The 14,465-nt window shown below is 41.3% G+C and overlaps 1 protein-coding gene across 5 annotated transcripts in view; it reads right to left on the bottom strand.

The window, feature by feature from the left end:
* TTC7B (tetratricopeptide repeat domain 7B) overlaps nt 1–14,465 on the bottom strand; it is a 265,844-nt gene that overhangs the window by 212,303 nt on the left and 39,076 nt on the right. For 4 of the 5 annotated variants that reach the window (XM_074996636.1, XM_074996633.1, XM_074996637.1 and 1 more), the window contains exon 5: nt 9,278–9,399. In XM_074996636.1, the coding sequence (XP_074852737.1) occupies nt 9,278–9,399 (122 nt within the window). Of the gene's footprint in view, nt 1–1,901; nt 1,993–9,277; nt 9,400–14,465 lie in introns of those variants that run through there. The other variant, XM_074996638.1, reaches the window with a different exon arrangement.

Genomic DNA, 14,465 nt, shown 5'->3' with positions numbered 1-14,465 from the left:
TACAGTTTAGAGCCAGTGTTACAGTGAATGATCTTTTAAATATATACATATTTTATCAGTATTCCATTTGAAAATCTGAAATTAAGACAGAAATCAGAACACGTAACATGGCAACAGGAGCCTCAGACAACCAAAATAAACTGTTCTTGATAGATCATCTTATCGAATGAACAATTACCTCGCTTCACATTCAGACACATTGTTTTTCACTGAAGACTTGCCCAGTAAGAAGAGAGACTTAAATAAAAAGGCAGAAAAAACCTGATTTTAAGAGATTATATTATACCAGCTTTTGTAATATTCTTTGTTAATCATCCAAAAAAATCTTGCTATTATTATTACTATCTACTATTACTTACGACAGACAGACACACTTTAACTTAAGTACCTAGTAAGTACACTGTCCATACAACAGTACTGGTTCTTGATCTGCAGGGCTGGCTGGGTGTGGTTCTTGCAGCAACCTTGGGAGCTGCGCACTGCTCAGGCTTGGCTTGGCAGCCAGGTGGGCCAAATTTTTGCATTGCATTGAGACCTGGAACATAGGGATGAAGTGCCACTCACTCAAATTTGGCATGGCTGCCTCCCTTCTCATCATGACAGAGAGACAGTTAGGCCAAGCCTGAGTAGAGCAGTGACCCTGCGTACCAAGTTGCAATGCCTAGACGAGTAAGCTGAGCTGTCACTGCAAACTCTGCAATCACTCCAGGCCCCGCCCCACACTTCCAGTCTGTCCCATGTGACTTTCTGATTTATTCTGGCAATACTATTTTGGATCCCAGCATATAGGTTGAGAAAATACAGAAAGTTACTAACTTGTTCCCATAATATAAGAACTAGAGGACACCAAATGGAATTAATGGGTAGCAGGTTCAAAACTAATAAAAGAAAGTTTTTCTTCACATAGCAGACGGTCAACCTGTGCAAGTCCTTACCAGAGGATGCTGTGAAGGCCAGGACTCTAACAGAGTTTAAAATAGAGCTCGATAAATATTTGGAAGTTAGGTCCATAGATGGCTATTGGCAAGGGGTAAGGTATGGTGACTAGCCTTTTGTCGAAGGCGGGAGATGGATGGCAGGAGACAAGAGGCTTGATCATTGTCTTCGGTTCACCTCCTCTGGGGCCCCTGGCATTGGCTACTGTTGGCAGACAGGATCCTGGGCTAGATGGACCTTTGGTCTGACCCAGTATGGCCGTTCTTATGTTCTTATGTTATGTTCTTAAAAACCTGTGAACATTCAACAGCATGTTCTAGCTAAGAGATGGAATGCCAGAGCAGCTAAACTTAAAGATGTTTCAAAACAAAGAGCAGTCAAGTAGCACTTTAAAGACAAGCAAAATAGTTTATTAGGTGAGCTTTCGTGGGACAAACCCACTTCTTCAGACCAGAGCCAGACCAGAACAGACTCAATATTTAAGACACAGAGAACCAAAAACAGTAAGCAAGGAGGACAAATCAGAAAAAGATAATCAAGGTGAGCAAATCAGAGAGTGGAGGGGTGGGGGGGAAGATCAAGAATTAGATTGAGCCAAGTATGCAGACGAGCCCCTATAGGTGACTCAGAAAGTTCCGATCACGATTTAAACCATGTGTTAATGTGCCGAATTTGAATATAAATGTCAGCTCGTCCACTTCTCTCTCGAAAACGGAGCAATAATTTCTCTTCAGTAACACACATACCTTGAGGTCATTGACAGAATGCCCCATTCCATTAAAACGTTGACTAACTGGTTTGTGGATCTGGAGCATTTTGATGTCTGTTTTGTGCCCGCTGACCCTTTGTCTAAGGGAGTTAGAAGTCTGTCCAATATACAAAGCATCTGGGCATTGTTGGCACATGATGGTATATATGATGTTAGTAGAGGAGCATGAGAAAGTGCCCGTGATTCTGTGAGTAACCTGGTTAGGTCCAGCGATGGTATTTCCAGAGAAGATATGTGGACAAAGCTGGCAGCGGGCTTTGTTTCAGGGAAAGGTTCCAGGACTGGTGTTCCTGGGGTATAGGCTGTGGCTGTTAGTAAGGATCCTCATGAGGTTGGGAGGTTGTCTGTAGGAGAGAACAGGCATGTCACCCAGGGCCTTCTGCATCCTGATTAAGAATAGGTCTGAGTCACTATAGGGGCTTGTCTGCATACTTGGCTCAATCTAATTCTTGATCTTCCCCCCCACCCCTCCACTCTCTGATTTGCTCACCTTGATTATCTTTTTCTGATTTGTCCTCCTTGCTTACTGTTTTTGGTTCTCTGTGTCTTAAATATTGAGTCTGTTCTGGTCTGGCTATGGTCTGAAGAAGTGGGTCTGTCCCACGAAAGCTCACCTAATAAACTATTTTGCTAGTCTTTAAAGTGCTACTTGACTGCTTTTTGTTTTGATAGTGTATAGACTAGCACGGCTTCCTCTCTGTTACTATTAAAGATGTTTGTGATGAAGTGTGAGTTTTCTGTTCTATTTTTATTAATAATATGTATGAAAGTGACTTCCTTAATTAGGGATTGCTGCTCAGTGGCCGAGGAAGAGTAGAACAGCAGAGAAAGAGGAAGAAAGATAGATCCTTCCTTCCTAACTACTCCTGGACAGTGCAACAAGACTTTGCCCCTTTCTCTGGACTCATGGTAATTCCACTAACTGAATAGATGAATCTGACTTCACCAACTGTGTTTGTGGAGTATGCAAATGATGGTGTCCAACCCCAAAAAACTGCTGAGGTGTGCATGCGCCTGGTTAATATTTTCTGTACATTCTGGATCTCTTTTACAATAATATTTAATAAAATATAAGACTTTTTGAAAGACTTGTCGAGAAAACAGGTCCACAATGGGTGTAAGGGCTCCTTTTGCTTTTGGGATTAGGAAGTAGTGGGACTAGAACCCTTTTGTTCTCATGTTCCAAGGGAACTTCCCCTATGCCCCAATGCACAGAATGTTTCTGACCTCTTGGACAAGGAGTTGATCACGAGAAAAGTCCATGAAGAGGACCTGAGACGGAGGTGGGAATTCATGGGCAGTTCTCCCTCCAAGATTGTAATCTGAGACTATCAATTTGCTTATCCCATGATCCAAGATCAGCCAACATCATGCCAACCAACAGAGGCAGAGGCAGTCAAGGAGAGTGGGAAGGTGGATCTAGTTAAAATGACTGGAGCATCGTCAAGTACTTACTCAAAATGTCTGCTTCTGGCTTCCTTGGTTTCTGGAAGGGTCAGGCTGAGCACACAAGCGGGAAGGCAATGGGTGCTGCCGCTCAGACCCCTTGTCAGACTCCTTTCTCAGTTCCCCATTGCCTAGACTACAGAGGTGGAGGACAGAATAGCTTCATGGTCTGCTGAGGAGTGTGAAGGCCAGAGGAAACTTTAAGGCTTCAGAGCCTTGAGCCCATAAGCTTGGAAAAGAGTGCTGCTCTTTCAAACAGGAGGTTCTGAATAGTGGCCTGCATTGCCTGGAACCAGTAGCTGCACCTCATGGACTCTGCAAAGGTAGCTGGGCACTGAATTAGTAGCATCTCAGACCATTTGGAGCACCCCCCTCACACCACCACCACAGCTGTGCCCTCCTCCACTAATGTGGCAAACTCCTGGGTATTGTCTTTTGTGGGAGAGGGGCAGGTTGGGGTGGGGACGACTCCTTGAATTCTATAAGGGAGTCCCACAAGTTAAAACTGCAGCTGCTTATCAGGACCTGACAGTCAGATGCCATGAACTGCTTCCTGGCCATTGAATAAATCTTTCTGCTAAATAAACTGTCTCTCTTGGCATCTTTGTATTTTGGCATGCCTGCCTATCCCTTTCATTCACAGCAGACGCTACAAGTGACACCACTGGAAGCGATGGGAAAAGATATTCAGATCCTTCTGTGGGGAGATGATACTTTGTTTCTAGTTCTTAGGAGTTGGCAGAATGGAATAGGTGATCTTCCACAGCAATTTGGCAATTATAAGGTCACATGGTTTATTGGGCAGCATAACCTGGGCTGGGGTGGAGGAGGATATAATGTTGAAGGGGTTCTTGCACTTATTCATGGGTCTTAAATTTGTAAGTTCAAACTGGCAGCTACCCTTTTAAGGAGGGTCTGGTGCTCCGTGAAGTCATCAGGGGAGCAAAGATTTGGGAAGGACCCACCACTGCTCTGTTCGGGGATAACAAAGACGACCGCATCGGCTGTGGAGGGGCATGTTCCTCCAACCTGCCCTGGAAATGGCTCCTTAATTGCTATATTTTGGTGCACTGCCCCCATATTGGATCTGACACTGCATTCTGACTCCTTTGACAGCAGTGTTAAGGGCTGTTTATCCAAGGTGCTCAGGGAGGACTGGTGGGGACACAGAACTGGCATTAATGACACACACCAAAGGTTCCAGTGCAGCCATTAAGCAAGCCACTATCCCTGCTGCCTTGTTGTCACTGTAGATGTAGCACTGGTCTTGGAGGTTGGCAGCAAATCACCCTTCCCTGATGAAGGGCTGAATTCCTGTTCTGACTCAGACCATTGCTCTTCTGGCAAACAGGGTGGACCTCTCAAGGCTTGAGTCTGCTGACTAACCCTGGTCAGCAACTAGAGACTCGAGGGTGATGTACAGCACCTGCCTGACAAACAGTACTGAAGGAAGAAGACTGTGACAGGGAGCAACTACACCTGGTTGGGAACAGACACGTGGGCAAAAGTGACCTGGGTCATGTATTCATTAGTATCGGTGGTACAGGGATTGGTGCCTCTACTTTGGTGTCCCATGCCCTTGTATAAGGAAAGCATGTCAAGGAATGGGGCTGTCTGATCAGACACACAGGATGTGGTGATGGGTTTGTAAGCCACAGAGACGGAGATCTGTGACTGAGTGTGCTCCACTGGCCTGTGGGGTAGCCCCAGGGTCAGCTTGCCCTTGTGTGCTGGGGTCATAGCCAAGTCTGTCTCCTGGTGTGGCACCTGCAGTGGTTCCTTAGCCACCAGAGTTGTTTCAGTTACTGAGGGACCTAGGAGAATATGGGGTCTCTTGCTGTTCTCTGAAGTCAAATCCTTGGCTAGGTTTGGGGGGCAGGGTGCACATTTCACCTGTCAAGGGCCCACTGTGAATCCCACAGGCAGGCACCTGCCCTGCCTGACATTAGTTCTTTTCCAAAAGCCCCTTTCCCTTCTGATGCCTGAAGGCTCTTCTTCTTTGGCTGCTGTTTAGTCACAGGTGAGGGGGAATGGTACTTGGCAGAGCCCTGTCCTGGTGGTGCATGCTGCATCAATGCTGAGGTATTCAGTGTGGGGTCCATATGGGAGAGCTTTGATGCAGGACAACGTGCAGCCTCCTGGAGAAAAGCCTTCAAGCAAATGTCCCACTCATTTTCGGTTCTAAGGTGAAAGTGTTTATAGATTCAGTACTTGCCCTTTCTGTGGGATTCCCTCAAACACTTTAAACAGGTGTTGTACAGATCACTAATAAGCATCAGCCTGCTGCATCATGAGTAAGGTCTGAAGCCAAGAGAGTGGAGCCATGCTTCATTCCAGGGCAGTCTCAACCAGTACCCTAACTTCCAAACTAACTTAACCCTTAACTTAATGGCTAAGTAACTACAAATATAAACAAGGAAGATAGACAATGACTTTAAAGAACTATGATGCAAGACAAGGCTCCCCAAACAACTTTCGCAGGTGGTAAGAAGGAACCAAAGAGGTATAGAGTTGGTGGCAGCTAATATACCAATGCATAAGCACCTGTCACCAACCCTACATTTATTGCTAAGTCAAAACTCTTCAACAGCAGTGCATGTGGGTTCACAGATCTCTAAAATGGAATCAACATAAACAAGCACTCAAAGAATATATTTGCCTGTGAGGCAGAGGAAGGTGAAAAAAACCCTGGAGACTGTGCCAATTTGACTGGGGGAAAATTCTTTCCTGAACCCAAACATGGCAAGCAGTTGGAGCCCGAGAAAGATCCATCAGCCAGACATCTGGGAAAGACTTCTCTGAGGTAACTAGTATCAGAGAGGTAGCCATGTTAGTCTGTATCTTCAAAAACAACTAGAAGTACTGTGGCACCTTATAGACTAACAAATATTTTGGAGCATAAGCTTTCGTGGGCAAAGACCCATCTGACAAAGAGCGTCTTTGCCCACGAAAGCTTATGCTCCAAAATATCTGTTAGTCTATAAGGTGCCACAGGACTTCCCTTTAGTCTTGAGCCAGTTAGGTTTCTTTCACACTTGGAAGGCTGCTCCAGAATCTTCATCTGCTTTCAAACCTAAATTTGTGGCTGGCCAATTTATACCGATTTGTTTCAGTGTCAAAATTGGCGCTTAACTTAAATAAAGCCATTTCATTCCTGGTATTTTACAGATGTCAATCATATCTCCCCTCAGCCTTTGTTTGATTAGGTGAAACAAGCCAAACTTCTTGAGACTCCTCTCCTAAGGCATGTTTTCTAGCCTCTAATCATCCTAGTAGTCCTTCTCTGTTCCACTGTGAATTCACCTTTCTTAAAGATGGGAAACCAGAACTGCACACAGCATTCTGGATGAGGTCTTACTAGTTCCTTGTGTAATGGTAACCTCACTTTTACCCATTCTGTAGCGGAAACACCTTGTCTTGCGCATCCTAGGATTGCAGTGGTCAACACAGTTTGCTCATCCTAACTCAATTCTTCTATACTTTTGGGGAAGAAAACATTAATTTAGAATTTGTCTTAATAAAACTTGTAAAATCATTGATGAAATACAAGTATCGGAGGGGTAGCCATGTTAGTCTGGATCTGTAACAGCAATGAAGGGTCCTGTAGCACCTTATAGACTAACAGAAAAGTTTTGAGCATGAGCTTTCGTGAGCACAGACTCACTTCATCAGATGCTGGTCTTGACAATCTGCAGGGCCAGGTATAAATAAGCCAGAGCAAGGGTGGGGGATAACAAGGTTAGCTCAGTCAGCAAGGGTGAGGCTTACTACCAGCAGTTGATCTGGAGGTGTGAACACCAAGGGAGGGGAAGCTGCTTCTGTATCTAGCCAGCCATTCGCAGTCTTTGTTTAAGCCAGAGCTGAGGGCGTCGAATTTGCAGATTTCCAAGACCAGCATCTGATGAAGTGAGTCTGTGCTCACGAAAGCTCATGCTCAAATCTTTTCTGCTAGTCTATAAGGTGCCACAGGACCCTTCGTTGCTGTTTCAGAAGTTTTCAATAATGATTTTCTGTTGATTTTCAAAATGCTAGCACTTAGCAGTTATACTTTTAAAGCTTCAATCTTTCATCTTTTTTCTTACAAGAACATACATGCCTGAAAGATCTTCACTAGTTTTTGTATAAGAACTTACTTTTCTCTTTAAAAGAAAATCTGTGTACAACTGCTGAGAAAATGGACAATTAACTGGATCAATTGATCTAATTTAAATACAGGTGTTCTGCCCAAGAAAGCAGCAATGCACACCATGTCTCAGAGAGACAGGGTCTATCCAATTCTTCAGTAGCTGAAAATGTCTTTTCATATTTTCCAACTGTTTGTGACTACCCATAAATAAAAACAATTGAGAGCTTGAGTCTTAGTAATGCGCAGCACATTAGAAAACGTGACCTTGAGTTTCCAGTATATGCTGGAAGAAATTCTGTAGCAGAGGCCTGGCATCATGCAAAAAGCTTCGATTTATGCAAGAGATTTTTCAGATCTGAATGACTATTAATACTTATTGGAGCTGCAGTGAAATCTGAAAAATGTTATGCATATGTATTTATTCAAGTTTTTATGTGATTGTGCTTCATCAGATAATCCTGATAATGTTAACTGGAACTAACTCAGAAGTAATGCTAGATCAGAATCCATTGACAGCAACTGACATTTAAAGATTCCATTCACTTTCATAACTACCTTTGCTTCATGAAGCAGCAGCAGGCAGAAAACCTCATTACACTACTACATCTGCGTACTCTTGCCCAAGCCTACACACACAGACAAAACACAAACAAAATGCTACAAAAGAAGCAACACTCAATTTCTGAAGATTCCATGTTCCACCTCTGAGACCTGTTGCCATCTATATTATCTTTAACAAAGCCTTGTTGTAAGATAAACTAGCACATTTGTCCAATTTTCCTAATTGTCTATCATCGTTCACATAACCCTAAAATGAAAATAATAATTTACAAGCACAGTGTTTGCAAGTCTACTGAAACCCTTTTAGTGAAAAGATCATAGATTGAATTCCTATAAACTTGGAATTAAGGTCAGAGGCAAATTAAAATGCACAATCAAGTCATTTTGGAGTGAAGCATTAAAATGGCGCATAAAAGTAAAACACAGGTCACTACATAACAATTCAGTATTCCATTTTGGTCAGTCCTAATTTTCAAAAAAGAATAAAAAACCCGAGAAATCCAAACCCAGCCTAGGATCCAAGGACATGTGAACAACATAATAAACTTGAAACTCTTCATTGATCTTCATTATTCAAATTAAATCAAAATCTCACACTCTTTACAGACACTGCATGATTCTACCCATTTTAGTTATTTATTTTGATTTGAATGAAAAGTGAAGTTCAGGGTTTACCAAAGTCATCAGGACTTATGCCAGTTTCAGGCAGGATTTCACACAATTTTTTCCTCAGAAAAACCAAAAAGCCAGCAAATCTAAAATGACCGTGGAATCAACAACAAATATCAGAAATGTACTTCATACCTAGTGTGCTAAATTTTCAAGAACTTAAAAAATGAATTCCTTTATTCATTTTTGTAAGTTTGAGATCTATTTGTACACCTATACTCAGAATTTTTACTTTAAAAATTATGATTGATTTCTCATATACAGTCTAAAAGGTTTACAGAATACGCAAAACTGATCATATACATACTGTTGATCTTCATGCACATTTATCCTGCAGCACAATGTTAAAATAAGTGAAAACTGAAGAGATTTGGAAAAAAATTATAAAATAAAATGTTTCAATTTGTTTCTATGTGCTTTTCTTGTACTCTGCATTAATAAAATATGAAAACAAAAGACAAACATTTCACAGATACTGATGAGCTGGATATTCTAAGTTCTTACACTGTTTATAAACAGCTGTGAGAAAATATTGCTCTTTCTATTTAATGTTCCTTATTTAATTTTATTCTATGCATGCATTTTGAATAAAAATTAAATTCAAGTTAAAATATAAACTATTTGGATAGCAATATTTTCAACCTAACTATATCTCTACTACTGTAACAAAAACTAAAGAATAAATGCTTGTCAATTCATTTTCTGACTCTGACATTATGATCAAAAACAAACAAAAAAAATCCAAAACACCCACTAAATTTAAATCTTACCCATTTTTGAAATACAAGACATGTGCTCTTTGGAGGCCTGTTTCTAGGAAAAATCCCAGTTCCTGTTCATGCACAGCAGACCCTGGTTTAGGGCTTCTGTTCTGTATATTGGCAATTACCACCTAAGGAAACACACACGCAAAATAAAACTAGATGAATTACAAATGAAACTATCTATAAATTTTATCTGAGAGCATGTGGGAACAAAAAAGCTGGCAAACAACAGTCTCCTACTGTCTAGGGCTACGTCTACACTAGCCAAAAACTTCGAAATGGCCATGCAAATGGCCATTTTGAAGTATACTAATGAAGTGCTGAAATACATATTCAGCACCTCATTAGCATGTGGGCAGCCGCGGCACTTCGAAATTGACGCAGCTTACCGTCGCGCGGCTCATCCAGACAGGGCTCCTTCTCGAAAGGACCCCGGCTACTTCAAAGTCCCCTTATTCCTATGAGCAGATGGGAATAAGGGGACTTCGAAGTAGCCGGGGTCCTTTCGAAAAGGTGCCCTGTCTTGACGAGCCACACAGCAACGAGCCACGTCAATTTCGAAGTGCTGCAGCCGCTTGCATGCTAATGAGGCGCTGAATATGTATTTCAGCGCTTCATTAGTAAACTTCGAAATGGTCATTTGCATGGCCATTTCGAAGTTTTTGGTTAGTGTAGACACAGCCTAGGAAAACTTTTATTTATCTGCTTGGCTCATTTTCCACCATTTCAAACCTCATCCCAATGCCTTCCTTCCATATGACTTTTAATTTATTCTTCATTCTATTATGATCATAGTAATTATATTATTTAAATTTAAATTCAGTTATGAACAGATGTCACTTGGGGGAAATTTCAAGCAATATTTTAATTTCATAAAAATAAAAATGATTTAATAAAGTAATGGACCAAAACAATCAATCAACTTGCAAAGCCCAAAGGAAATTTCTTCATGCAGCAAATCATTCAAACAAAATTCACTGTACCTGAATCTCTGTTAGAAATAAAAAGAAGGCAAGTGCTGAATAAGCTGCAGCAGTCCCTCCCCAGTTTTAGGAAATGTATTGAGACACACAGCTATAACCTTGACTTAGTGTTACTTGTAGACTAGAGACTGAGCAGTCCCAAAACCTCAAAAGGGCTCATTAGCACACAAAATGATGTTGCATTACTTTTCAGCTGGAATGACCAAACAGATCATCAATAACAGGTATTCAATTCAAGCAAATAATGAGAATTTGCATTATGACATTGCCTATGCAGCATAAAGAAGGTAGACAAAAGACAAAGAATGAAAATTTTAATCTGACAATGAAAGACACCATAAAGAGTGTTACACTTTAGCATTATAAATGTAAGGAATGTGCCAGCAGGAACTCAATGCTGCTGAAGGCTGGGAGGAATGTGAATCCCAGAGATCATTTGCATGAGAATGCAAAGGTGTGCATATGTGATATCTTGCAAACAAAGCCTGATGGGCAGTAAGGAATCAAAGAGATTTTGTCTATATGCTTTTAGCTATATGGCCAAGGCTTAGGCAGGGCCAAGGTACTCAGCTAGCTGGTTCAACCCATATCCCTCCCCTTCTGCCTTACAATGCTTTAAACCAGGGGAGCCCTATGTAATCCATGTCTTATGCAGTTATGACAACTGCCCTGTCCCCCACAATGACTTGGAGCATTGGTGAGATTTCATAATTCTTATACTGAGCATTAGCATAAATTGTGATTTTACAACGTGTTTACAATAGACAACATCTCATTGCTTCCTTGCTACAAGGTATCACATATGCACACCTTTGTATTGTCATTCTCATTCTCTTTTTCCCACAAAAGCTCTGAATATCTGTTACTCTATAAGGTGCCACAGGACTTCTTGTTGTTCTCAAAGATAAAGACTAACATGGCTATCTCTCTGATACTTGTCACCATGCAAGGCACTGCATTTAGCCATATTGAGTGGAAATACATCAACTTCATGAAAAACACTTGCACAAATAAAGACATCATCTTCCTCCCCAAATGCAAACAGAGGACATCATACCAAAAGGACTGAAGGTGAAAAACCCACTGAAATCAACATAGCACGCAGTTTATAGTGAGAGATTATGCCACACACACTCTAAGAAACTGAGGAACCATCTGATCAGCATCCTGTACAGCAAACAGGAAAACATCAAGAGAGAGCTCTCAAATCCAGAGACCCTCATAAATCTACAATCTTCCACACAAACCTCCACATGGCTGGACTTTACTAAAACAAGACAGGAGATTTACAATGCACATTTCTCTTCTCTACAGAAGAAAAAGGACTGTAAACGACCTAAACTCCTACTTTCCACATGGGGCTACAATAGTGGTACCCTTAACTCACCCAGCAATATTGTCAACCTATTCAAGTACACACTCAACCTGGCAGAAGAATTTTCCCTTTCTCAAGGACTCTTTTTCTGCCCCACCACCCCCACAAACTTGACAAAGTTCTGTGGTGATCTGGAAGCCTACTTTCGCCGTCTCTGACTCAAGGAATACTTCCAACATGACACAGAACAGCGCACTGACCCACAGGTACCCTCCTACCTACAGTCCCATGAAAGCTTATGCTCCAAAATATCTGTTAGTCTATAAGGTGCCACTGGACTTCTTGCTGTTCTGGTTAGGTCCAGTGATGGTATCTCCAGAATAGATATGTGGACAAAGCTGGCAATCGGCCTTGTTGCATGGAAAAGTTCCAAGACTGGTGTTCCTGCGGTATAGACTGTCGCTGTTGGTGAGAATCCTCATAAGGTTGGGAGGTTGTCTGTAGGAGAGAACAGGCCTGTCACCTAGGGCCTTCTGGAGTGTGGCATCCTGATTAAGGATAGGTTGTAGGTCTTTAATAATGTGTTGCAGTGGGTTGAGTTGGAGGCTGTAGGTAATGACCAGTGGTATTCTGTTCTTGGCTTTTTTTTTGGGCCTATCTTGGAGTAGTTGGTCTGTGGGTATTCATCTGGCCCTGTCAAATTGTTTTTTTTATTTCTCCCAGTGGGTAATTCAGGTTTATGAATATTTGGTCAAGATTTTGCGGTTTTCAGTCTCTGTCAGTAGGATCAGAACAAATGCGATTGTACCTAAGGGCTTGAGGATATGCCACTTTTAACTCCAAATAATCATGTAATGCTCACACAGAACCTTGCATGCTTTGTGTTCTTCATTAATGTGATGCAGGAAACATTCAGCACAAAAATAAGTTTAAACTTTTTTCCCCCTTTCACCTTTCCCAATACAAGAAATCCTGTGGCAAGACCCCATTTGCCAGGCAGAAGTATTTCACTAAAAACCCTTGGTTCCTAGCTCAGAGGGAATTTTTTTTAAATGCAAGGTAATATATTCTGGAATGTTTCATTTAAACTCTACTATTCACTATTACATGCCCTCACATCATATTGATTATACATAAAGATGTTACAAATCTGATCATGTGGCTGAACATTCACCAGAATACTGTGTTTCAATCCCAATCCTGGAGCTGTGTGGCCTTAAAACTTCCCTTGGTCTGAACAGACTCCAGCAATGTCTCTTCTTCAGCCTCTCTAGCACAAATTCTGAGCATAGTACTTCTGGTACCCCTTCAGGAAGTATAATGTCCTGGTAAAGCTGTCCTCAGGCCCACAGAGCCAGTGCTGACCCCCACCCCAATGCCTTATGCACATATTCTCATAACTCCAACTCTGTACAAACACAGCTTTATAATTTTCCCATCAAAGCATCTGATAGCTGAAGTACGTACAGAGACTTTGGAAAAGCATTTCTAAACCATCATGCTAAAGAGACATATAGATTGGGGCAAACAACAACAAATCATCTGTAGGCTACTCCAAACCTCACTTTCCTCACTATTGTGATGTGTATTTAGAAAAATAATCTGGATAAATTCTAAAGGAATCTACGATCCCTCCTCTCACTGTTCCTCTGGCACAGGGCTTCTCGTCAGCACCTTGAAATCTAGGTTCCTGACTTCTGCAGTCACCATCCATCTAACTTTCTAAAATGGCCAAAGAGAACCTTCCTTTTATAATTTTCGGCTCCCTTTATCAGATGCTGTTCATGAAAGCCTCAATTCCCTCCAATCAGATGATCAGTCAACTGGTTACTAGCACTCCTAGGAGGATTCTTCAGGTTAGTAGCCAGCCCACTAACATAGGATGCCTTCATATGACCAAAGGCCTTCTAGAGTTAATGACCCTTCTACTGTTATTTTTGTCAACATCTCTTGGAATTTCAGACTAAGGTGGAGGTAAAAAACAAAAACAAAAACAAAAACAAAAACAGAAAAGGCAGAGCAGTCTCACAATCAACATAGAAGTTTGTAGATTAATATGGATACAAAATGAATTGATATCAATCAAAATTCATGAACTGTACACAGATTCACCAAATCATCACAGACGGCAACGGTTACATCAAGCCAGGTACAGTGCTAATTTCTTGATGGTTCTGTCTGAGCCATGGAAGAAGAAACAGAACTTCTATTAATACATCAGGACCTTACAAAATTCAATAAACAAGTTTTACTGGAAACACCTAAACGTTCTATAAATGGTGTGTCAGAGAGACTACAGCTATATAAACCTTTGTTGAGAGTAACACTCAGTTACCTCTGAAGGCTTCTCTCTGCACAAGTTACACTGTTTTAACTAAACAGTAGAACCTCACAGTCATGAAAACACTTGGAATAGAGATTGTTCATAACACTAAAATATTCATAGCTCTGCACAAAACATCTTCTTTAAGTTTACAACTGAATACTGACTTAATACATTTTTAAAATTTTATTGGGGTCAGGGGAGGAAGGGCAATGTTTCTGCTGGTACCCGATTACCTACTTCCAGTTCCAAAGGAGATGTGTAGTAGACTGGTCAGTTCCTCACTCTGGTGTTCATAATTCTGAGGTTTTACTGTAGCAGTACAGTTAAAGCATTACAACTCTGATAGTGATGGCACAGCAATACCAGAATAAAGCACCTTTATACCAGTACAGCTTTGCCCATCCATGAAGAGAAATAAGCTAAAGCAATATACAATACTTTATCCCAATATAACTGCATTCACAGTAGAAGTTCTACCAGTAAAATTACTTTGGTTACAAAAGTAAAACAAAATCCACTAATCAAGTAGCTATACCAGTTTAAACACAGTGTGAAGGCCAGGTTGAAGAG

The sequence above is a fragment of the Carettochelys insculpta genome, chromosome 6 (assembly GCF_033958435.1).
Source record: "Carettochelys insculpta isolate YL-2023 chromosome 6, ASM3395843v1, whole genome shotgun sequence".
NCBI classification, from domain to species: domain Eukaryota; kingdom Metazoa; phylum Chordata; order Testudines; family Carettochelyidae; genus Carettochelys; species Carettochelys insculpta.
The sequence above is the reverse complement of the archived record's forward strand: the minus strand, read 5'-3'. Positions and strand labels throughout refer to the sequence as shown.